This window comes from Gigantopelta aegis, chromosome 8 (genome assembly GCF_016097555.1).
Source record: "Gigantopelta aegis isolate Gae_Host chromosome 8, Gae_host_genome, whole genome shotgun sequence".
In the NCBI taxonomy this organism is placed as follows: Eukaryota; Metazoa; Mollusca; class Gastropoda; order Neomphalida; family Peltospiridae; genus Gigantopelta; species Gigantopelta aegis.
The window spans coordinates 52,249,885-52,276,265 of NC_054706.1; the positions used below are offsets into that span (position 1 = coordinate 52,249,885).

The 26,381-nt window shown below is 32.5% G+C and overlaps 1 protein-coding gene across 1 annotated transcript; it reads right to left on the reverse strand.

The window, feature by feature from the left end:
- Positions 1 to 2,829: 2,829 nt before the first annotated feature.
- On the reverse strand, positions 2,830 to 26,381 carry LOC121379930. Its single transcript, XM_041508619.1, has 12 exons — positions 26,175 to 26,381; positions 20,755 to 20,828; positions 19,737 to 19,829; positions 19,083 to 19,145; positions 15,330 to 15,421; positions 12,553 to 12,683; positions 10,460 to 10,556; positions 8,978 to 9,147; positions 7,914 to 7,992; positions 6,448 to 6,546; positions 5,170 to 5,257; positions 2,830 to 4,004 (listed from the first exon to the last, which is right to left on the reverse strand). The coding sequence occupies exons 1-12, from the start codon at positions 26,234 to 26,236 to the stop codon at positions 3,961 to 3,963; spliced, it is 1,092 nt and encodes a 363-aa protein (XP_041364553.1). The 5' UTR covers positions 26,237 to 26,381; the 3' UTR covers positions 2,830 to 3,960.

Sequence of the window (26,381 nt, forward strand, 5' to 3'; positions counted from 1 at the left end):
GTTTTAAGAGGTATCCGGTTTAGAGAGGTTAAGTTCTGTACCGATTTTTAAAAAGGGACTGTGAAAAATGTCTGGTTTTGAGGGAATTCTGGTTTACAGAGGGTCCAGTTTTGAGAGGTTTTACTGTATAAGATATCAAAATTCACCAGACATGACATCTGTGCAACTCTCATCAGTTCCAGACTCTGATTCAGCGTGTTTTGGGCCTAAGACATACTATTTGACAATCCTTGTTAAACCAGAATATCACCCATTCATGTGAGGTATAAACAAATCTTTAAATCTTTAAGAATAAACCTTTTATTAATTCCATCAATTGAAAACTATGTATATCCTTATTTACATAATAAATAAAGCATATTTATATAAAACTGCTTTTATCATGTTAGCAAAATTACAGTTCATAAAATCCACATGTAAATATCTATTGTGGAAAGGTTTAGAGTATAAAAATTAATGTGAAAATAAATAGAAGAAAAACAAATGCTTTTCATGCATCCAGTGGAACTGGACTGACCTGAACTATTTAGCAGACTTTGTGACAATGCAGATTAATTAATATGATAGTCAGATACACGTCGATCAGTGGTTTGAAACACTTTCTTGTAATTATTATTTTTATCAATCCATTATATACAAAATAACCATAAAATGAATTGTTGGCTCAAAACGTTTTACATCTATACTACACAGAAGTAATAAAATACATCTACACAATTGTTTGTTCAAAAGCTTACAGATTTTAGTTTAGAAAGTAAACACAGAAGAATATGTGGATGAGTTGTATACCATACCTGACCAGGCTGTGCACCCTCATTTGAGGCTAAAAAACCACACACAGTTGTATAAACAAATATGTACTTGTGCCCTACACACGTACCCCATTCACATATTTTTTTTTTATGAGCCTGCAGAAATAGATCATCACTATATTTCAGTTTTTTAAGCATTAAATTAGTTTAGGCGTTACAATTATAGGTGGAGTGCATAAATTCAAAGTCCATGGATTGAACAAATGGAAAAAATAAATTAATTAACACACATTTGTAAGCAATGTAAGAAAAATGTATTGTAACGATGCAAAAAATGTATGCGTAATATGATTTTATTTATTTGACTCGTTCAACTATAATACTGGCCTGGTGATAAAAGCTATGACAAAGTGCATGCAAGCTGATAAAAACTCAGCAGATCTACTAGACACTTTAACACTTTAAAGAAATAACTCTTTGTTAGATGTGGAGATTCAAAAAACTACATACATGTATATCAGGGTGTGCACTTTACGGTCGCCCAATCGCCCATGGCGAGTCGAAATAGCATCGGTCAAGTCAAAACCTTATCACATGTCGCCCGCCTGGTGACAGAAAATTTCCGCATATTGTATTATGTATCAAAATGCAAATAACTAATGTTTGGAAGAGGTCAGAAATGTATTTTTTATTTATTGTTTTCAACTGGTTTCCTATTAGTATCTGCGCAACCAAACCCATATAAGACATAATAGCGACCACTTTCCCAGTCTATCGAACAGTCTAAAACCATTCGGAATGCCTTGGCAGGTTTTGATTATGCATTCGGAAAACCTTGACCACGTAAATGTATTCGTAGGTTCAGTCGGAACACCTCAGCCATATCCGTCTTTACTTTCCATTTAGTTACAATGGAAACAATTTGTCACATTCCCCTAAGCTATGTTGCGCAGAATTTTTTTATTTATAAGCCTGAGGTTTTCCAAAGTCACATTGCGTTGGAACGTTTTCGTTTCTTATGGAATATACGGAGTCTACTATACCAAACACCAAATCGTCATTGCGAACAATGTCAACATAGATTGTTGTCAGCTTAGTATTTTTTTAATTCCTCGTCATACAGCCATAAAAGCACCGTATTCATTCTAAGGCGGAGCCTTGGTTAAACATTCCAGATGTTTGATTGTGTGAGTCCCGTGACAACATAATAATTATAATTTAATTACAACAGTTTGTAATAAAACTAAAACAAGTTCCGTTTCCTTCTCTTGTGTTCTTATTGTTTGTATGATATATGATAACATGTTCATAAAGTGCAATTTAAGTAAGTTCTTTTTTTAACAAAATTCTGTTGCGGGCCATTCAAAAGTTGTCCAGGCAAGTCAAAGTGTTGCTTTGATTGGCCCGATTGGTCCAGTCAGTGCATACCCTGGTATATAGACTGTTAGATACCAAGAATACAGCATTTGTAATTCTAACCAAGAAGGACAAAAACAAATTCTAAACTAATTCATATTACCTCTCATTCATACTGTACTGTTATCAGGTAATAATGTGTGAAGGTTTAACCCAATCACCAAATGAATTCAAGTCATGAAAAAAAGCATCTAAAGAGCTTTAGCATCAACAGTACTGAAAACAGAACATTGATAATAAAGCGTTTCTGATTTATAAATATAAAATAAATAGGTTAAAATATTATGGAGAAAATTCAAATTACAAAATAGCTGTGTTTCAGGACTTAAAATAAGGCAGCTTATGGTGATAGAAAAATTTATTATCCACATAGTCCAAGATATTCAGGGAAATATGACCAATATGACCCATTTGTGACATAATAATTTCACGTGCACATCAAATGATATCATTTTGGGAAGCGACATCATAACTTAACGCAGCTTCTCCAGTGTAAATGCTTATATTAAAAAAATGACATTTCGGAAAATTATATTTTGCTGTCTCTTTTTAGCTACGTTTCAAATGTTTTTAACATGGTCTTAGCTTGTTATTCATAAAAATATTTTGGATAATGTGGATAATAAAGAAATTATTACACTCGCGTGTGAATCGTACCGAGTTTACGAAACTTGTGTCAGCATTCATGTATTACCCTCGCTATCGCTCAGGCAATACAAGAATCCTGACACTCGTTTCGTAAAATTAGTACGACACACAAGCTCATGTAATAATCTCTATGTATCATCTGATTTTGGCTGAGGATAATGTTTTATTCACCTCAAAAACCACCATTTGGTTACCTAAAACTGAATTTTAGGCTATGCCCATGATATATCTAAGGACCATGTGATCTTTATGTGAGCTAAAGAAGATGAATTTAATGTATGTACTATGAACACGACAAGGATTATAAATTATGACATGCCAGCCAAAGTCTGACATTTTTTAAATCGATTTGCTATATATGGTAGCTATGGCAATGAATTCTCCCAAAACTGTTAAAACGATTATTATTATTCCTTTTTAAAAAATAATTCTGAAATTTCTTTCAGTCTAGTATCGACAAGCGATCACTTGCCTCATATTTCAAGACCTGATATATATCCAAATCAAGACTTATCCAGAAAAGATATACATGTTAATATAATACATAATACAAATGTTTTATTGCACTATTATAATATGGAGGGTTTATTCATACTAGATAAAATATCCACTCTTGAATAGTGGGCTTTAACTGGTTTCAATCATCTGATGTACACTGATTTCAAGACGTACAGATTTCACTGCTTCCCAACCCTGGGCTCTTTTATTATGTTTATGGGTCTATTAAAATTTACAAAAACTACAACTGGACTGGTTAGAACTGTTAGATACACAATAAGTAATTCAATAAATTATATTCTGCAGAAAATGCTAATTTTGTACTACATTGTACTTAATTTTATATTAATATTTTAACATATATACCAATTTCATAATTTATACAGACTGTATTGATCACTGAAAGTAAGTCATAGGGATTCTTATATTAATCAATGTATTAATTAATGAGCAAGTTGTCAAAGTTTGAGTCACGCTATGTTCTTTCGTACCATTATAGGTGACTGTATTAACTGTTTACTCCATCTTCATCATAGTTAATATATTTTTCCAAGTAATGTGTAGAGTTTGAACTTTTTGTTTGTAACAATCACATTATAGTAGTTTGTACGTTCAGCTTCAAACTTTAAGATCAAATCCATTAATATCACAGAGCTTGAAATCCAGGAAGTGTGGCAAATCCACGTCCACCTAAAAATAGAATAACAAAATTTAATAAGTTTTGAATTACAATGCTTTAATATTTAAATTCTAGCAATGCAAAAACTAATGCCCACATACCACAAGACAGAACTGTTTGTACACATTTAGTTATAAATGTAAAATATTTAAACGTTGTGCATACTCATTGTGAATAATGTAAATCATTTTAACATAAATGATCATAATTATTATCTTATTATTTTTTTCAGTTCAACTTGCACTTGTTTTTTCACAGATTGTGGTGCATTGGTAAATATTACAGTGGTAAAGCGTTCACTTGATGTGCGGTCGGTCTGGTATCAATCCCCGTCTGTGGACCCATTGGGCTATTTCTCGTTCCAGCCAGTGCTCCACAACTGGTGTATCAAAGGCCATGGTATGCGTTATCTTGTGTGGGATAGTGTATATAAAAGATCCCTTGCTGCTAATCGAAAAGAGTAACCCATGAAGTGGCGACACCGAGTTTCCTCTCTCAATATCTGTGTGGTCCTTAACCATATGTCTGACGCCATATAACCGTAAATAAAATGTGTTGAGTGCCTCGTTAAATAAAACATTTCCTTTCCTTTCCTTAGTAAATATTACAAGAGTTAATCTCCATGTACTTGTAATCACCAAAGAATGATTTGAAAAGGTATTTCGGTATTTTACATTATTTTTATGGAAAACCTATTTCCTAAACCGGGCTATGTGTAGCTGCTACAAAAAGTAATGACACGGGGAATGATGGCCTTATGTCTTAACGATAATGTTTGGATAATTAAAAAATTATTTATCCATATCATCATCAGAAAAATAAATTGGTGGTAAACCCATTCCCCCCACCCCCAGTGGGGCTATTGAGAAACTGAGTTGTACATTACCAAACTGCACTGGTTAAAAATGTGCTGGGGTGTTAGTTGAATTAAAACGATACGTAGATCTTAAGACAGAATCACAGATGTTGCTGAGCAATGTTGAATCAGCTACATATTTTTGCTTTATTTTCAAAATGTACATGTAGATTGTGAGATGAGAGTTACTCTGGATTGTCCAATCGGTCTCCAGGATATACCGGCAAGTTTTATTTTAGGCGAGCCCAGGATGTGTATCAAAATTTAAGTCGTATTGGGTTTATATTCTCTGTCAACAGGATCGTACTGGTCCTACTTACTGAGTTCACTGGACGTAGCACTGAATCGGCTGCTGGAAATGACAACCTCACCAGTGTATACCCATGTAGGCACTTCCCAGCTTTCCCACTGAAATGGTAAAATATTGTAAATAGTTCTATAATAGTTCCATTATGTATGGGGAAATCCCTAAAAGGCACACACCCTAGTTTCAGCCATTGAAAATGGACACTAAGTTAATCTACAAACCTGCAACACATTTGGATACGGTTAAAACAAGAGTGTGTGAGTTTTGACAGTGAAATAAATTACTTTTCAGATGCATATGTGTTTTTAAAAATATGAAATGCATTTTGTGGTATTAAAAATATCTGGATGACCATAAATATTTCGGATGTATGGAAATGGAATGCATAATCTAAACAATAAAATCTAAGTAAATATGATTTCAGTTATCAAAAATGGCTCTAATAGTGAAAAATATGCCTTAGTAGTGTTTAAAAACAAGGCTCTGTCACTTTAACTACTAACAACAAAGAACAACAAAGATATATTAAGTTATAACATTTTAAATACTGTAAAAAAAAGAAGATGATTATATCTTTTGTAAAATGTTGCGTCTGATATGAAATATTTCACTTAAAACAGCGTATTTTATAAAAACAACTATTCTTTGTGTGTTTTGCTGTAGCTGGATTAATTTGAAGCCATTGTATCCATATTGCCATGTTAAAGGGCCAGATCCTAGTTTTTAAACACTAAGGAATATTTTTCACTATTAGAGCCGTTTATGATCACTGAAATCAAACATTACTTATATTTTATTGTTTAGATTATCCATTTCCGTAGCACCGAAATGTTTCTGGTCATCCTGGTGTTTCTAATACCACAAAATGCATTTTTCATATTTTTAAAAATGCACGTGCATCTGAGAAGTAGCTGTTATTTATTCGAGTTCTAGTTTATTTTTAAGGATATTTCTCCGTTTTAATGCCACAGACTCTTCTTCCACTGAGTTATAACTTTATTCAAAGGTGTTACAGGTTTGTAGATTAACTAAACTTAAGCGTCCATTTGCACGGGCTGAAACTAGGGTCTGCGCCTTTAAAGACCATTTTGTGTAAGACTCAAAGTCTGTTGTATGTGTTATTCTGTATGTGGAAAATTGCATATTAAAATACCTCTTGCTGCTAATGGAAACATGCAACAGCTTTCCTGTAAGAGAAATGTTTGACATCCAATGGCTAATGTTTAATACATCAATGTGCTCTAGTGGTGTTGTTAAACAAAACAAACTTGTGTAAGACTCATGTTGTTACCTGTTTGTTCTTTGGAGGCAGAATACACGGAACTGGGTGGTTGATCGTAACCGTCTCACCATTACTTAATGTTATAAGTATCTCCAACCCATACTGACACTAGAACAAATAAATGGAATTATTATATAACATTTAGTGAAATATCTTAAAATATCTGAAATAAAAGTACCATCAGTCACTCAGTGTTGATAACACATTTTAGAGTGAAAATTTCACTATTTCACTCTAAAACGTGTTATCATCACTGTAGAAAGTGATATCTTCAATGTAAGAAAGCCTAAACTATTTTGTTACTGGCATTTTAAAAATAAAGGTAAATTGCCAAAAGTTATATAATAAATAGAATATTTCATGTTTTTTGTCAAATATAAATTATATCTCATCTCGTGAAGTTTGCAATCATATCACACTTGTCGTGCTTGTGAAATTTGACTGCAAACTTCACTCGGATGAGATATAAATCATATTTGACAAAATACATGAAATATCCTCTATATAAGTTTAAGTCTGGTTATTAATGCAATATACACAGATGTACTAGGACGAAGCTTGTTCACTTAAAAATGCCTTCTCTTGTGTGTTATTAATGCAGTAGAAAGTCAGTCAACAGATTCTTAGAGGGCATGATTATGTTTTATTAAATTGACCACCAAATTTTTTAAAAAGAGGAAAATTATGGTGGAGAAACAAAAACAAGTCTGTAAATTTTTATGTGTCTGATTACAAAAAATATGTTTTGAGTTGTTGAGTACTTTAATTCAACCGAACATGCCCAGATTTGTCAACACACTATTATGCGGTAAATATGTATACAACCAATCATTATTTTGAGTTGTTGAGTACTTTAATTCAACCGAACATGCCCAGATTTGTCAACACACTATTATGCGGTAAATATGTATACAACCAATCATTATTTTGAGTTGTTGAGTACTTTAATTCAACCGAACATGCCCAGATTTGTCAACACACTATTATGCGGTAAATATGTATACAACCAATCATTATTTTGATCTTTGTCATCTCACTAGCCCAGGATTTTTATTTTTTTTTTTTTTTTTTTTTTTTTTTTTTTTTTATCACTGCTTCTTTATATATATATATTAGTATATTGTTTACTATGTACGTCGTAAGGTAGTGAATTCAGGGCCCAAACCTGAAATTATCATAACATATTTCTGGGGCAATAAACTATTTATTTAAAAAATAGCCCAGAATATTTGGAGGTTGAGAAATGGTCCAATGACATCAAAAACTCAATCCACCATTATCTCAAGCTCTTTGGTTATGTCCCTTCAGCATTGAGATAATGAAGTTTAACTATACTGATATTTAAAATGTGACCTCCAAGTGCCGTTCTAGGGAATCCCATCCCACCTTTCCCGCAAGGTAATTTTCACCTGTGAATAAAAAGACAGAGTTATTGACCACAAATGTATTTCATTATTAGTAAGGATATACCATACCTCAATATGATGCCCTTTGACTGATGGAGGGATAGGAACTGATTTTTCCTTCAGAGGAATCAGTATGTTATCCAAAATTCTGAAAAATAAAAAAACATTTAGCAAAAAAAAAACCCACCCGTTTTGAAAACATAAAATTTTAGAAAATATTTAAATTGTTCAATATTCTGTAGCCAAAGAAAAATGTTTTGTTCCGGTATTTGTAATATTTACACATACAAAACTACAGCTATTTGGTGTCTAATATAGTTATTTTGTGACACTGGTCAATAGAGAGACAGAGTGAGAGACAGAGACAGTGAGCAACAAAGACAGACAGACAGACAGAGAGAATCCCTAGATTCGAAATACCCCCCCTGTAGGTTACTGCTACTAGTTGTGGTGGACAGTTTGGGATGGGGGAGGGGGGGACCTAAGTCTATTGAGGGCGATCTCAATGAACCACTGCAAGTCATGTGTGCATCTCAATTAATAGGAATTCATAACACATTGTTATATTTTTATTTGGATAATTTAGAAATGTATGATTGACATTTTCAGCTGTTTGATGAGTTGCAGAATACATGTACTTCAAGTGTTATAACTTTAGATTCTTTGGTAAATGTTGGTATGATTTTTGGGGAGGTGGGACTGGAAGGGAATGCTTAAAAACAGAATATTCAGATTTTAAGCTGGACCTAAATAATTGTTAGCAATGGCAAATTTGGTTAGAAAATCAGAAGCCAAATTCACATTTCATTTAAATAACTACACAAAATTGCAATTGATCTATAATGGTTTTTGAATGATGTTTTTGGCGAATTAATAATGAAATATATATTTCAAATTTCACTTTAATTAACTTAAAATTTTGGCAAATAACAATTTTGCTTTATGATAAATAAAAAAAAATAAAGTTTGTTTACAATATAATGATAATTTCAAATGTGTTAAATAAAAAATAAAAAAATCTTTCTCGTTTTGTTTAAAGACACCACTAAAGCACATTGATTTATTATTCATTGGCTACTGGATGTCAGAAATAATAAATAAATAAGAATAAAATGTTTTACAAAGGCTTTAACCTGACTAGATCCACGCTATCAGAATCAGTGTTGTTGCCTACTATTTTCCACACAACAAACGGGCCGTCTTCCGCTCTGATGTATGTTTTCCTTGCAAGACTGGACATATTGGATGTAAGCTTGTCAGCAGATAGTTCACTTTTTGACGTGAAGTTGAGATCCCTGAATAGCTTTAAAAAGAGAAAAAAGTTAATATATTTGGGATGAGTGTTCATATAGTGTGGCATGTTCACCAGTCCTGTTTCTAATATAAAATTAAAGTTTGACGTCAACAGAGCACATCGATTTATTAATCATTGGCTATTGAATGTTAAAGTTTGGTTTGTTTAACGACACCACTGGAGCACATCGATTAATTAATCATTGGCTATTGAATGTAAAACATGTGGTAATTCTGACACGTAGTCATTAGAAGAAACCCGCTACGTTTTTCCTAATGCAGCAAGTGATTTTTTTATATGCACTTTCCCAAAGATAGGAAAGCAGATACCACGGCCTTTGACCAGTTGTGGTGCACGGGTTGGAATGAGAAAAACCAATTGGCTATTGAATGTCAAACATTTAGTGATTCTGACATTTACTCTTAAAGGAAACACACTATTTTTTTCTATTAATAGCAAGGGATATCTTATATGCACTTTAATTACTAGGCAGAACAGCTCATACCATGACCTTTGATATATACCAGTTGTGGGGCACTAGTTAGGACTGGAGATGACCCAATTAGAGAATTGGCCAACCGAAGGGATTTGATCCTTCGACTCAAGCACACCAGGCAAGCATTCTACCAACTAAGTAGCCCAGTGGTAAAGCGTCCACCTGATGTGTGGTCGGTCTAGGATCGATCCTCATAGGTGGGCCCATTGGACTATTTCTCGATCTCAGTATATTAATGGCCATGGTATGTGCTATCCTGTCTGTGGGATGGAGCATATAAAAGATCCCTTGCTACTAATGGAAAAATGTCAGAATTACCAAATATTTGACATCCAATAGTCGATGATTAATTAATGAATGTGCTCTAGTTGTGTCGTTAAACAAAACAAACTCTTTTTTTTTACCAACTAAGCTAGATCCTGCCCATTTCTAATGTAAGAAAAACATTCTGGGTTTTTTAAATAATAAAAGAAATATTACTAGTGAATAGTTTAACCGATTGTTTAATCAAAAGCTGAACTGTTGGGGAAAACCAGTTATAACTAGCGATTGATGATGAAATTCAATTCACTTCTCAACATTAAATATCACTAAATGAATGTAAATTGTTTAAAATGAACATTTCTCATACCCACCATGAGAATGATTACAAAAATGAAAACTATTTACCATGGAGTTTATTGTATTTCATAACAGGGGAGACTCATAATTCAAAAGAGAAAATTATGTTAAACATCTTCGTAAGCAATGTAATTAATCCATAATGAACATTTTACCGTAAAACACAGTTATAATTTGCCAATTCGTTAAATTCATGGTAAATACCTTTATTTGAAATTTTGACACTTTAACATTGGTATCATTTGTGATAATCATTCGCAATCTGGCAGACTCCCCTACATACTGCACCTGGTCCATCAATCTGAAAGAAAACATGATATAAATATGTCACAAAATAAAAATAAAAAACCCCCACCAAAACTGGGCTGTTATAATTGTGACAGAGGAATCAAATACACATGTAAATTATCAAGTACCAGGGTAGTATATTTTATAGGTATTAACATATGGAATTTTTTTAGTCCTATAAATTTAAAATATAAATAATTAATTTAATATTACAGTTAAACTGTATTCTTGAAGTTATAATTCATCTCTTAGCATACATGTAATTACTTAATTCTTTTTTTTCTCAAATTTTATAGCTTTTCAGAAAAATTGAGAAAAAATCACCTATTATTATTCAAACAGAAATGAATTCTTTAAAGATTATTTGAACAAGAATTTTTTTTTAAGAATTCATTTATATTTGTATAAAAAATAAGTTTTGTTCCACATGTCTCTCAAAAGCTCTAAAAATGAGATACTGACAATATTACAAAAATAACACCAGTTTAAATAAATTTGTATGTTATTGTTATCAACAATTATCGTCAACTACCTTCATACAGCATACAAATCTGATGCCATGTTTTTTTAAATATTATGCCACACAAGTTGGTGAAATAGCATCTCACTTATGAGCATTAAAATGGCGAATAATAAATTTTCTATGTGACATAAGTTACTGACCATGGTCAAAGAAAATGATGAGAAAATTATCGTAGATGATCTATTCTAAATTATTACATAATAAAAAGTTTGTTTTGACACCACCTAAAGCACATTGATATATTAATCATTGGCTATTGGATGTCAAACATTTGGTAATTTTGACTTAGTCTTAGAGAGGAAACCCGCTACATTTTTCCATTAGTAGCAAGGGATCTTTTATATGCACCATCTCATAGACAGGATAGCACATACCACAGCCTTTGATTTACCAGTCGTGGTGTACTGGCTGTGATGAGAAATAGCCCAATGGGCCCACCGACGGGGATCGATCCCAGATCAACCGTGCATCAAGTGAATGCTTTACCACTGGGCTATGTCCCGCCCACTAGAAAATTATGAAAAAATGAACATGGATTATCTGTTCTAAATGATTACATAATAAAAGTAACATGGATTATCTGTTCTAAATGATTACATAATAAAAGTATAATCTAGACTGCAGCTTCAATATTTAACCATTTAGAACAGATTATCCAAGTTTATCATATTCATATTCATATACTTACCTTTGTTTGACACCCACTTGCCGATGTGTATTTTTGTGCTAGGGTGTACCTGGGCTAGCTCTAGATCAGTAGAAAATTTCGCCAAATTATCTGTTAAACTTCCAATACCCAGTTAGTTTGTAACATAATATCAATTAATACTTGAAATGTTTTCGCCAAATTAAAATAAATTTCACCAGTTGTTTTCAAAATGCGCAATTGGTGAATTTGGAGAGTGCCAGAGCTAGCCCGTCTACTGTTGTTAAACATTCATTCATTTATACATTCTAATTGATAGTTTTGCTTCAATACACCATTCTTTCATTTATGTTGGGGGTATGTAGCTCAGTTGTAAAGCACTTGCCTGATAACAAGACCAAGACCAAAGTGTTTAATGTGCACATTCTGAGCAAGCTGTTGTAGCACACACCTGTCCTGGGCACAAGTGTTGGCCTCAGGCGGCTCCTCCGTCCAGAACAGCAAATACTTAACAAAATGTTCCCTGCTATTTATAGCAAACCACATGAATTTATTAAAACTGTAGATATTTGTGTTCTGCACTAGTAAACAAAGTTAAAGGCAGAAACACAGTTTAATAAAATAAAAAAATAAAAAATATATATATATATATAAAAATTAAAAGATGAAATGTATGATTTTACCATGCATTTACTCATTCTAGTACTGAATATATTAATTTATGCTTAATCTTCCAATACCTCTGTCATACAGTATAATATTTTGTTAATTAATTATCAATAGTTAATATGTATATATCTGTTTTTAGCTTCAGATAAGGGACATAACAAAAATGCCTACCTGACTGTAAAGTCAATATTCTTTTTTGACAGAAGTGTCTTCATCGTATGTGTCACATTCTGGGCTGTGGTCAGCTTTTCGTTTGCTACCATATCCTCAGTGCATTGGTAAATAACTATGTCTTGGAATGACTGCAAAACAAAAAGGAGATACCAAAAGAACATTATAGAAATCAGAAGAACATTTGGAGCCAGTCACAAATTTTGTCAATATATTCACAAAGATACAAACTATTTTATTTTACTACAAAATCTCCACTTCTTAAATTTAAAGCAAATATAAAAAATGTTATTTTGAAAGAAATAAAAAATTTTGTTGCAAAGGTTTACATGCTCCTGTTTGACGTCATTTTTCTTATCATTGGACCCCAAAACGATTCTATGGCTACTTGTCACTCAGATTTTTTTTTCTGATTGTCAACAATGTCATTTCACGCCTCTCAGAAAATAAACATCTTCGAGCAATGCTTGAAGTTGAAATGACACAAAACATTATTGCTAGATGTGGTGTTTATTAGTGTTCATCAGAACGCTATAGTGTCTGTGGAGATGTTACCAAATTAGGAGTGCTAAAGATTTTCTGTATTTAGGGAGCCTAAGCAGAGCTTCTAGAATTTTAAAAAAATCCACTAGCCATCAGGATCAGTGATTTAAAACAATTACTAGCTATGAATAAAAATTCATTAGCCTACTTTACTTTAAGTCAATAAAATTTTACTAAATAATAATAATAATAATCAGATACATGTATGTCGCCTAAAATTGACTTAACTGCAACATTTGACCAAAAAACATATCACTAAGCATGGCAATAGTAGTTATTTACTAACCCAACATTCAATATCACTAGCCATGGGAGTGGAGCTACCATAATCTAGAAGCTGTGCTTAGTGTGATCTCATGCTTGCAAAAAGTCTATATCAGACTAAAACACCTACGGAATCATTTGAAAATGACAAGTGACATCCCTAAACATCCCTGTGTTCAGGCCAATTAGTGGAAGAAATGCATGCAACCCGTTACATGATCAAAATTTACGACCACGACTGTTCAGCAATATTTTGTCCTGTTACAAGCATGGTATAGACCACACTTTAGGTTCAGAAGACCAGACTGGACCTATGTACTTTTTAACAGATAAATAATAAATGCATGGTGAACAAAAAGTTTCGACTTATTTAAAAATATAACTATCACTGAGGAACTTTTTTCGTGTGTGTGTATATATATATATATTATATATTCTCAGTCATGGGTGCTATCTCTGTGCACCTCCCTGAACCCACCTGGCATTCTCGTCTTCTGCCACTAATAAAAGCTGGTCTGACCCATGGCACTAACTAATGACAGCCAGTCCTGGCATTTTCGTCTTCTGCCACTAATAAAAGCTGGTCTGACCCATGGCACTAACTAATGACAGCCAGTGGTAGGGGGAGTCTAGATGATGGTTGTAAGTGCCTCTTAGTAAGTGCCAGAAGTCTCTGAAGTGGTCAGACTAAGCCCACAGACAAAGCTGATGGGAAGTGGCAGGTGTATGGCATTGATGGCCACAGGAGGCGAGCACCTGTCATGATTGGACAAGGAGTGGTATGTGGAGGTGGGCAGCAAAAGAAGTTTTAAGATAGGAAGAGCTGCCAAATTGAGAAAAAAATAATAAGATGGAATTTAAAGGAGAAAGGAAATGGATAAAATAAAACAAACACCAAAAAACATTTAATAATTAACATTTCATGTATAAAATCTACTTTTTCTGTTTTTGACAAACATTGTTAAAAAAAAACCCTTAATGTTTTGGTGTGTCAATCTAAATTTGATAAAAAAAACAAATCCACAGAGCTTGAAGTAAATCATTTTCACAATAAGCAAACATCTGCTCTTATCTGCTCTACATCTACTCTATAATGCATCCGCCAAATTTCCTGCTGATTAATATACAACATTGTTTATTAAAGTACTACAAGTATCCTGGGTATCATATGTGACTCATCACCAAGGTCAATCATCAGACAGTTTTATTGCACACTGGTAAACAAAGGACAATTTGGCACTTGAGACTGTCAAAAGACAGATAATTTATGTCAAACAATTTAACCCAACTGGTTAAACAGTACTGAAGTGTTTTACTGTAGTTGCTGGGTTTTTGTTGGGGATTTTGTTGTTGTTTTTTGTGGGGGGTTTTGGGGGGTGGTGGTGGTGGGATATTATTTTATTTTATCAATAATAAATAAAATAAATTCTTTATTGTATAATGTTAATTTTTTTTATTATTATTACCCCAGAAACAAATATGGCAGTGTCAGGGATCTGGAATTTGTTTTTACAGTATAGATAACAAAAATCTTGTTTTTTATTACTACTCAATACATGTACGAGAATTTTAACCCATTTCTCTAGCCGGTCAGATCAGGTCATAGGGTTTAACATGCACATTCAGAGCCAGCTGTTTTAGTGCATGTCTGTCATGGGTGCAGATGTCGGCTCAAGCTGGCTCCTCCGTCTAGGACAGGAAAAGGGTTTGGGGTGGGTGGGATTATTTATCACCAGTGTTGGCAGGAGTGAGAGATCACCAGCAGCCTGACTGAGCGGGCAAGGGCATTTGTGGTATTGTTGAATTTTGAATGAGGTAATTTGATGCATAATTTTGGAACAGTTCATCGAAGATAGAAAATGAATCTAGCAAGTAATTTTGATTTAGTTTGCTGAATTGTAGCTCATATTGGAATTCTCTAACTAAAATGTATGAGAATTTGCACCCATTTCTCTAACTGTGCCACATACCTTTATATCAGCACCGGTTACCGTAGCCTCCAACCAGTACACAACTTTACCTTCCCACGTGACACTGCCATTCCTTCTGGCATAAAAACAACCTTAAGGATACATAACAAAATAGAACTGTTAGATACTATAAATAAACTAAATTTTTAGTGTATAAAAACAACCTTAAGGATACCAAACAAAATAGGACTGTTAGATACTATAAATAAACTAGATTTTCAGTGCATAAACACAACCTTTAGGATACAGAACGAAATAGGACTGTTAGATACTATAAATAAACTAGATTTTCAGTGTATAAAAACAACCTTAAAGGTAGACTAAACTCCAACAAGAGCCTTATGTGTTGGAAAGATGCATACCCGGACCACCAACACATACTGACACTTAAACAAATGAAAAACGCGTAATTTTAGAATTAATAAAAAAACGTGATTATTCCTGCTAAATGGGGGCAGCCATTTTGTTTCATTTTTGTGATGTCTGGTGGTATAGCTTGGGGCGAAGTGATGTCAGCTCAAGTCCAACTTCTCTATTATGCACAGTGTAAACAAATAGAACTGTTAGATACTATAAATAAACTAGATTTTCAGTGTATAAAAACAAACTTAAGCATACAGAACAAAATAAAACTGTTTAGATAATATAAATAAATTAGATTTTCAGTGCATAAAAACAAACTTAAGCATACAGAACAAAATAAAACTGTTTAGATAATATAAATAAATTAGATTTTCAGTGCATAAAAACAATCTTAAGCATACAGAACAAAATAAAACTGTTTAGATAATATAAATAAATTAGATTTTCAGTGCATAAAAACAATCTTAAGCATACAGAACAAAATAAAACTGTTTAGATAATATAAATAAACTAGATTTTCAGTGCATAAAAACAATCTTAAGCATTCAAAACAAAATAGAACTGTTAGGTACTATAAATAAACTAGATTTTAACTGCATAAAAACAATCTTAAGCATACAGAACAAAATAAAACTGTTTAGATAATATAAATAAATTAGATTTTCAGTGTATAAAAACAATCTTAAGCATACAGAACAAAATAAAACTGTTTAGATAATATAAATAAACTAGATTTTCAGTGCATAAAAACAATCTTAAGCATTCAAAACAAAATATAACTGTTAGGTACTATAAATAAACTAGATTTTAACTGCATAAAAACAATCTTAAGTATTCAAAACAAAATATAACTGTTAGATACTATAAATAAACTAGATTTTCAGTGTATAAAAACAATCTTAAGCATACAGAACAAAATAAAACTGTTTAGATAATATAAATAAATTAGATTTTCAGTGTATAAAAACAATCTTAAGCATTCAAAACAAAATAGAACTGTTAGATACTATAAATAAACTAGATTTTAACTGCATAAAAACAATCTTAAGCATTCAAAACAAAATATAACTGTTAGATACTATAAATAAACCAGATTTTCAGTGCATAAAAACAACCTTAAAGGTAGAGTAAACTCAAACAAGAGATTTATGTGTTGGAAAGATGCATACCCGGACCACCAACACATACTGACACTTCAGCAAATGAAAAACGCGTAATTTTAGAGTTAATAAAAAAACATGATTATTCATGCTAACTGGGGGCAGCCATTTTGTTTCGTTTTTGTGACGTCCGGTGGTATAGCTTGGGGTGAAGTGAAGTCAGCTCCGTCCATCTGCTCTATGCACAGTGTAAACAAACACTCTAATTTACGACAAGGCACTTCGCTTTCATCAACCTGACTTGTAAAGCAACATAAATGACGTGATAGTATAATAAACTATTTAACTAAATATATTTCAATTTGCATCAATAGAACGAAATGGAGTTACAGTATTTTTCTTTTTTTTTAAATCCAAAGAAAAAAATGCATATTATTAAGCCTATTGGTATGCTACGTTCGAGCAAAAACGACCACTCACGATACCCAAGTGATAATTTTCTTTTCTTTGGGACTATGTAATTGGTCAGTTTTGTTATTTTAGATGGGAAAGTCTACTTAATCAAGGGTTTTACAGAATTACTTACAGTAATGAAACAAGACGGCTGATCGATTACGATTAGAAGAATGTTCGTGTGGTTAACACATAATACCCTGTGATCTTAATAAAAGAGGCACGTCTTTTCAGTGTGTCTAGACACAGTGTCTGGGACCGTCTAAATATACACCTGCCAATCAGGAACCACAGGTACAGGCCACGGAAAGAAAAGACCAATTAACTAAGAAAACACTCCTATTATTATTTCAGTACGTGGGTTAATTTATGTACAAACCATAATACAGTTATTTCAACACTTCGACAATGGTGGTTTATTTTGTATTATAAGTAATATATAATTATTGCTGGCTTACTGGGATGACTATTATTACAGAATTTTGCGATGCACCTGCAAAAATCAGGTATGTTTTGTTTCTTCAGTTCGAAGACTAATTCCTGACATGACACATTAGGTATTACGTAACCACCAGCTCGCCAGAGGGCGTATTCATTGGGATGGTACAAAATGGCTGCGCCCGTTATATATAATAGCCGTCACATTTAACCGTTTTATTAATTAACTATACGATTATACTTGTTGATATTAAGCAATAATGTGCATTATATATCGTTGAATATGCATACCAGGTCAAATGCCTTGATTGTCCCTTCCTTTAAGCATACAAAACAAAATAGAACTGTTAGATACTATAAATAAACTAGATTTTCAGTGTATAAAAACAATCTTAAGCATACAAAACAAAATAGAACTGTTAGATACTATAAATAAACTAGATTTTCAGTGCATAAAAACAATCTTAAGCATACAAAACAAAATAGAACTGTTAGATCCTATAAATAAACTAGATTTTCAGTGCATCGTAAGGGTATAGAACAAAACAGAACTGTTAAATAGGCCTACTCTATAAATAAGATATATTCCCAGTGCATAAAAACAAGCTTAAGGATATAAAACAAAATAGAACTGTTAAATACTCTGTTAATAAAATATACTCACAGTACATTTGGAATTATAATTATCCCACATTTTGAATGTTGTCCTATAAGTTAACACATGGGTAGGGGAACCATTTTTTAGCATTAAAAAATATATATACCGGTACATGTATTTGGCATAGATGTATTTTGTAAAAAAAACAACCAAAAAGCCCCTCATAGACTGTCATTCAAGTGTATCTTTTGCTGGTGGAATGCATGTGTTATCCCGTCAGTTGGAAAAAACATAAAAGCTCATTTGCTGCTATTTTGTAGAAGGTGGGTTTTTTTGTTCAGTTGAGTGCTCGCCCGAGGTGTTTGTACTGCAGGATCAAACCATTCAACTGACTGGTTTTTTTTCTCATTCCAACCAGTGCACCACAACTGGTCAAAGGCCGTGGTATGTGCTTTCCTGTCTGTGGGGAAAGTGCATATAAAAGATCCCTTGCTACTAATGGAAAAATATAGTGAGTTTCCTCTGATGACATGTCAGAATTAACCAATATTTGACATCCAATAGCCGATGATTAATTAATCAATGTGCTCTAGTGGTGTCGTTAAACAAAACAAACTTTGCTTTGTCTTCAAACCAAAATGACACCGATTACCATGTTAGACACCTAATAGCTGTTGATTAAAATGTATCAGGACATTATTATACATTCCTTTCTTTCTTTCCCCTGTACTGGTATGTTTATGTTTAAATAAATATTCATTCATTTCCCATTTTGTTAATTGGATGCTTATAGTTACTCACCTGGAATTATATTTGGCAAATTAACTTTAAATGGAAAGAGATAACTTCCCATTGCAAATGAATCTAAAAACAAAATAAATAAAACAGATTTAAAATATATAAGAATTTTTTTTTAGAAATGTTGAAGCAATACAAGACATGACAATACAAATCAAATATATGAAATCCAAACTACCTCTCCAATAATAATTGCATTAAACTGAACACTGCCTTTGGATTACGGCACATATTTTCATACACAAATATTCACATTCAACATCATCTACAAATATGTATGACTAACTGTCAATTGTAGTAACTAGAATGGCAAAGCCATTATGGCTCACATGCCATAGTAAAAATATAAATTAATCCATGTAACTGCTAGACAGTTTATAAAAAATAAGTAGGGAGCATTAGTTCAACATCAGTTTCTTTCAGCATAATAATACATTCCATTAACCCATTTCACTTAAAGCATTTTACTTAATTACAATATTTACCTTTGTACAGTAGCTTTAAACTCTTTCAAACAGTTATGTTTCTTATATTTGTCAACACATTTCTACTTTGTTCTGATATCACATTTACGAAACGAGAATCTCTTAACACAGGTGGCTTGACGGTATAGCCTTTAGGTAAGTAATACAAAATAAATTACAAAAAATTAATTACCACTTTGAGAGTAAAGACTGACTGAGCAGTCCACATAATCCTTGGTTGATTCTATTTTATTCCGACCTTTCTCACAGGAATATTCATAGAAAACTGAAAAATATATATAAGTATGTAAATTGTGTATTTCATTTTGATAAACTACATTGATTTTTTTTTCTTTAAATAACAAACAGTTACAAGCTACTGCAATTATAAAAAGCAATGTACTAACAACTTGTACAATTACTTTCATTAAAAAGTTTTCATTTGTAGGTGTTTGGGTTTTTTTTCCATTTGAAGATTTACAAAACAGTGACTGCTTTGAGCACCATTTGGTTACTGGGTAATTAAATAAAACATTAAAATGCAATGACGGTAAAATGTCTAAAACTGATCCAGTACGAAGCTAAATAGTGGTGACATTATGTCCAGTCATTGAGTGTAAGTTAAACTTTAACTTCGAGTTCAATTCATGTTTTGTTTTTGTTGGGGGTTTTTGATGATCGCTTTGTCAGGTATGTTTTCACAGTGCTAAGTATTATTAAATAATTATTAATTTAATAATTAAATAAAGGTATTTTTATTCATCTTTCATGGCCAAGTACATTTTCTGCAAACGGTTCACCCAGAACAAATATATAATGGCATTATGTGTTTTTGATAGGATAAGCAAAAGATATTACAAAAGGCGAAAAATACTGTTAAAAATTATGAAGGATATATAATAGACCATTTCATCGTATTTTTTCGAATATGATTTTTGTGTCAACTTGTGATGTGTGAAAACCATATTTTTACTCATCACTTCGCAATATGATAAAAAAAAATTGGGTTTTCACACATCACTTTCAACATAAAAATCATATTCGAAAAAAACCCACCATGAAATAGCCTCTGTATATATTAAAATATCTGTGTATCTTTTGTTCAATATATTAGATCATAACCACACACACACATATATATATATATACATTGTACATGACTTGTGTACATGGATACTAGTATATAGACAAGAATTCCACAGTAAACATACAATACTCGTATCCTTTAAACTGAAGCTGTATTCCATGACCAGAAGTTGGATTTTCTATATTTAGGTAGACAACTCTGAAACATTAAGAAAAATGGTTATGTAATTTTTAACACATTAAAATCATCAAGCGAGCCAGTATGTAGTAATTATGTTTTAAAATGGATTTCTGTTCAGTCTCCAGCAAATGTTGCTGGCTCAAATGAAAATTCCATCAATCATTATTAATATTTTTTAAATCAGAAACTAATAATCTACAGTGAATGCCGACTGAAGTTAAATACAAGTTTAATAATAATTTTGACATTCTAGAGAGAACCCTCTACATTTTTCCATTACAAGCATGCTGCATGGGATTTTTTATTTGCATTTCCTACAGACAGGACAAAACATACCACAGCCTTTGATATTTCAGTTGTGGGGTAATGGCTGGGATGGAAAAAACAATCAGAAGAATGCAACCACAGGGGGATTCGATCCTATGACCCAATCACCTCGGGTGTGCACTCTACTGACTGCATGAGCTACTTGTGCATATGCAGATACGAGTGGAGCTAAAATCCCATACAATGAAATAAAACAAGACTGTGTCCATTTGTCCGGTGTCTAATGTGCGTAATATATGGTTGCAGATATATGTCTTTCCAAATGGATCATGTAGCGGCAGTTACAAAAACATGTATGAAAAAACACAAGAGGATACAAAACTGTACTGGCAACTGTATGAATAGAAAGAAAGAAAGAAAGAAATGTTTTATTTAATGACACACTCAACACATTTTATTTACGGTTATATGGTGTCAGACATATGGTTAAGGACCATACAGATTTTGAGAGGAAACCTGCTGTCGCCACTACATGAGCTACTCTTTCCGATTAGAAGCAAGGGATCTTTTATTTGCGCTTCCCACAGGCAGGGGATAGCACAAACCATGGCCTTTGTTGAACCAGTTATGGATCACTGGTCGGTGCAAGTGGTTTACACCTACTCATTGAGCCTTGCAGAACACTCACTCAGGGTTTGGAGTCGGTATCTGGATTAAAAATCCCATGCCTCGACTGGGATCCGAACCCAGTACCTACCAGCCTGTAGACCGATGGCCTAACCATGAAGCCACTGAGGCCAGTTGTATGAATAGCTACACACACAAAACGTGTCTGCATCTGCAACCATGTTCACACCACATATGTGCCGCATTTGCACAAATGGATATGTAGCTTTAGTCTTAGTCCGTTACATCTGCTGTCAACCGAGTGGGATCCAACTGGGTTTGAGTCAAAATGAGTTGATGGTAGCAGAGTTCTTTGATGGTAAATGAGCTAGACGGATATTTGGACAGTTATACACTATTTAACTCTTCAAATGTCTATCTGTAGTCCGTCCCATCATTTTATAAAACATTTTTTTATCTTTTTTTATTATTGCAGTTTTGTTTGACGTATGGAGAAAAGTAAACATATTTTGGAAATAACAAAAAAGATACTATTTTTGTGTGCAGAGTACAAATCAATCGGATCAGAAATAAATAATATGTCGTAAATTCCATAGCGTGAAAAAAGGCTAAGTTCATCAAGATTAACTTCGAGTGTATGCACTGAGGTTAATCTTGATGAACTAGAAAAGGCGATTTACTTGGAGACGGACTACACCCTTGAAACAGTCACGGTTAGACTATTTTCTAATATCACATCATTTATTATCATCAGTTGTTTCTACAAATATTCATCCCAGTTTTAAATCTGATCATTCACTTATTGAATTAACATTAAAAATTAATGCAATAGAAAGAGGAAAGGGTTTTTGGAAGTTTAATAATTCATTACTTGAAGACAAGGAATTTGTAAAGTTGATTAAAGAAACTATAAATGTAACTGTTGAGCAATACAAAAATAAAACTAATGATGAGACAATAAACCAATTCACAATGAATTATACTGAAGAACATAATATCCCAGGCTTATTATTATTGATTGATTTCGAAAAAGCCTTTGACTTGGTAGACCGGGATTTTATTCACAAAGTATTAAAGTTTTTTGGTTTTGGAAGATCGATTCAGAAATGGGTTTACAATTTCAGAGAGATAGCCAATCTAGTGTCCTTGTAAATGGATTTGCTTAATCTTTTTTTAACCTAGGAAGAGGGTGTAGGCAGGGCGATCCAGTATCTCCATATATTTTCCTTCTCTGTGCAGAAATATTAGCCAGACTATTAAAAAACAATAATAATATAAAAGGAATAAAACTTGGTAACATTGAATATTTATTTACTCAATTTGCAGATGATACAACAGTAAAATTAGATGGACTGGAGAAAAGCCTATATGCTACTCTGAATACTTTTAAAAAAAAATCTAGATTTTCAGGTCTTAAAGTGAATGTGGAGAAAACTAAATTGATTTGGATAGGATAAAAAAACCGCAGTTCTTATAAATTATGTAAAGAATGGAAACTTGAATGGACAGACCAGTTTAATTTATTGGGATTTAAGTTTGATGTTGATTTAGAAAATGAAGTTAAAATTAATTATACTGATAAAGTGAAAGCTATTGAGTCTTTAATGAACATTTGGTCAAGTAGAACTTTAACACCATTAGGAAGAAACACGGTTGTAAAATCCTTATTTATGGCAAAACTAAATAATTTATTTTTGGCCATTCCAAATCTACTACTAATTTAATACTAGAATTTCAAAAGAAACTTTTTCAATTTATATGAAAAGGAAAACCAGGTCAAACAAGTGAATAATATTGATGGAGGTATTAAAGTTTCCAATGTCCAAATGTTTATTATGGCACAAAAGATTACTTAGATCAAAAAATTATGTACAAGTTCTAATTTGAAATGGAAATTGTTAACACTAAACGTGATTGATAAGTTTGACCTTATAATGGAATTTGATCCAGATTATATTGAAAAACATATTGTGCCAACAGTAAAAAATAACTTCTGGAAAGACACTTTATTGGCTTGGTGTGCATACCTCAAAATATGTAAGAACAAACTCAGTAGTAACAATGACATACAGTCTCAATTTATGTGGTATAATGATGACATTAAAATAAATAATAAATCAGTATTTTATAAAGACGGTATGAAGCAGGGGTTAGGTATATATATCACTTAATAATGACAATGGTAAATTTTATACATATGAACAATTTATTACAATATATAATGTTAAAATTAATTTTATACATTACTATAGTATTTTTAGTGCAGTCAAGCGGTATTGCAAGATACATAAAATAAAACAATTCAAAATAAAACTTAAAAACCCCATTCTTCCTTACAATAATTCTAAACTCAACATAAACTGCAAAGGCAGTAAAAATTATTATAATATATTGCTTGGATCAAAATTTCAAAAAACCCCATACAATTTAAAATGGGAAATGGAGTTAAACTGTCATTATCAAGAATACGATTACAAAACTCCTGTCCTGCAAACCTCCAATAAATATTGATGATGAATCATCTATGTTATATAGTGAAACTGTCATACACTTCATTTATAAAATAACGCAAATATATTACGTTAACAATATGAAGACTAATATACTGTAGACAGTCATGACTGTCTGTTCTTGTGCAAATGTGCAGATCTTTATAGCGGTGTGTGTGTGTGTGTGTGAGAGAGAGAGAGAGAGAGAGAGAGAGAGAGAGAGAGAGAGAGAGAGAGAGAGAGAGAGAGAGAGAGAGAGAGAGAGAGAGAGAGAGAGAGAGAGATTGCAGGGTGGCGAGTGAATTTATATGAGCGTGATTCTGATCAACCAATAACCCTTTTCATGTAATTCTCTCACCATGCGTTTATTCCCATGCCACTGTATATATTACGTATTATGTATTTTGTATCAAGTACTATGTATTATCCATTAATCATTGTGCATTGTCTTTTATGTATTATGTATGTATGATAATCTGTACTGTTCGAACTCTCTACAAGAGGAATAAAGAATATATATACTCTGTCTAAACTGGATTCTGTGTAATCCGGATCTCTGCGTAAACCGGTCCATTTCTAAAGTCCCGTCCAGCTACTGTTTATCTCTTAGGTATAAATCTCTGCCAAATCCGTACTCTGTCTACTCCGGACTCCGGATCAAAAATCAAGAACGAAAGAACCGTTAATGCATTAATTACCTGTCTACACCGGATTGGGATTTGACTGAGCAACGGGCTGCTTAATTAGTTGAACGATGATCGTCACTTGCCAAGTAATCAGGACGCTGTCGCAAGATCAAATACAAACTGTAATCACACTCATGTGAAGTTTACTCTTATTGCGGTAGGCCGTTAGATCTGGATTTTGTATTCAAATAATTTCGTACGTACGAATAAATAATGTTTTAGGAAATAAAATGAAATTTAACCTAGTACAAATATTAGAAAGACCAGAAACATGTTTAATATGTAGCCACTAATATTCTAGTCAATAACATCTTAAAAATGGCAGCAAACTCAGGAATGTCCCTTTATTTTTTTTTATGTCTGTGAAGTAATCGATTGCAAGTCTGGCTTATATGACTGTGTTTCCCAATCATCCATGAGTTCAAATGTCATTGTTGATCGCGAGTTGTCAATTATTCAAGAATCATATATAATAACTCTGGATGAACTCTGTCTAAACCGGTCCTTTATGTAAACCGGACTATTTCGACGGTACGAAGTGAGTCCGGTTTAGACAAAGTCCACTGTATATTTAAGAGTCACTTGAAAAGTTATACATGTATTCCAAATATGGAATTGATTAAAAAAGAATTAGATCTATATTATAATATTACAAAAAGTGTAGCCTTTTCCAAGTGTGAATATGATAAAAAAAAAAAAAAAATTGGTCAGTGTGTCATAATTTAATTAAGGAATAAATTTTATTATTATTTATTTATTTTAATTTTTTTAATTTATAATTTTTTACTTTTTTTTTTTTTTTCTTTTCCATATTCACTTTCATATAACATTGCTGTTGTAGTAAGAATTGTATCTTGATGTTGCTATATATTGCTGTTGAATGTATGTATATATGTATTCAAATGTTTATCATATGTATGTATGGACTATGGTTATGTAAACAAAAATGGTTAAATAAAAAAATAAAAATAAAAAATAAAAGATTAACTTCGAATGTATGCACTGAGGTTAATCTTGATGAACTAGAAAAAAGACGTTTTCTGTGGGACGGACTATAGCTCTCTTACCGGCAGAGTACTCGGACTAAGTTGACGGCTGAGTATCAGGCCACTATTAAACCAAACGGATGTAGAAAGAAAGTGTGGTCAAGAAAAGTATTGACTTAATGCGCGTCTTGCACAACCTAGGCTCAGATGAAGTCGACTATCAATTTTGGATTATTTTCTGATTCAGGATTATCTTGAATAAATTTAATAAAAGCATATGTCAGCTACTCAAACTTTGGTGCCACTTACCCACAAATAACCTCACCGGGAAAGTATTCACCTTTATTTGATCTAATAATAATTTCATTCATTATAACATTTTACTACGACACTTTTCAGTCCTTTGTTTTAGTTTTAAACAAGGAAGAGAAAGTAAGACAATACTTGACTGGTCATCCATTGTACACTTTTTCTGTAGGATAAAATAAATGCAGCGTAACATTTTGCAAATAACAG

Excerpts from the sequence above, each read along its gene's own strand:
- LOC121379930 (XM_041508619.1), bottom strand. The coding sequence starts at position 26,236 with ATGAATGAAATTATTATTAGATCAAATAAAGGTGAATACTTTCCCGGT. Across the intron at positions 5,258-6,447 it reads TGCCTCCAAAGAACAAACAG|TGGGAAAGCTGGGAAGTGCC; the intron begins GTAACAACATGA and ends TTACCATTTCAG. Across the intron at positions 4,005-5,169 it reads TGCTACGTCCAGTGAACTCA|GTGGACGTGGATTTGCCACA; the intron begins GTAAGTAGGACC and ends TTCTATTTTTAG.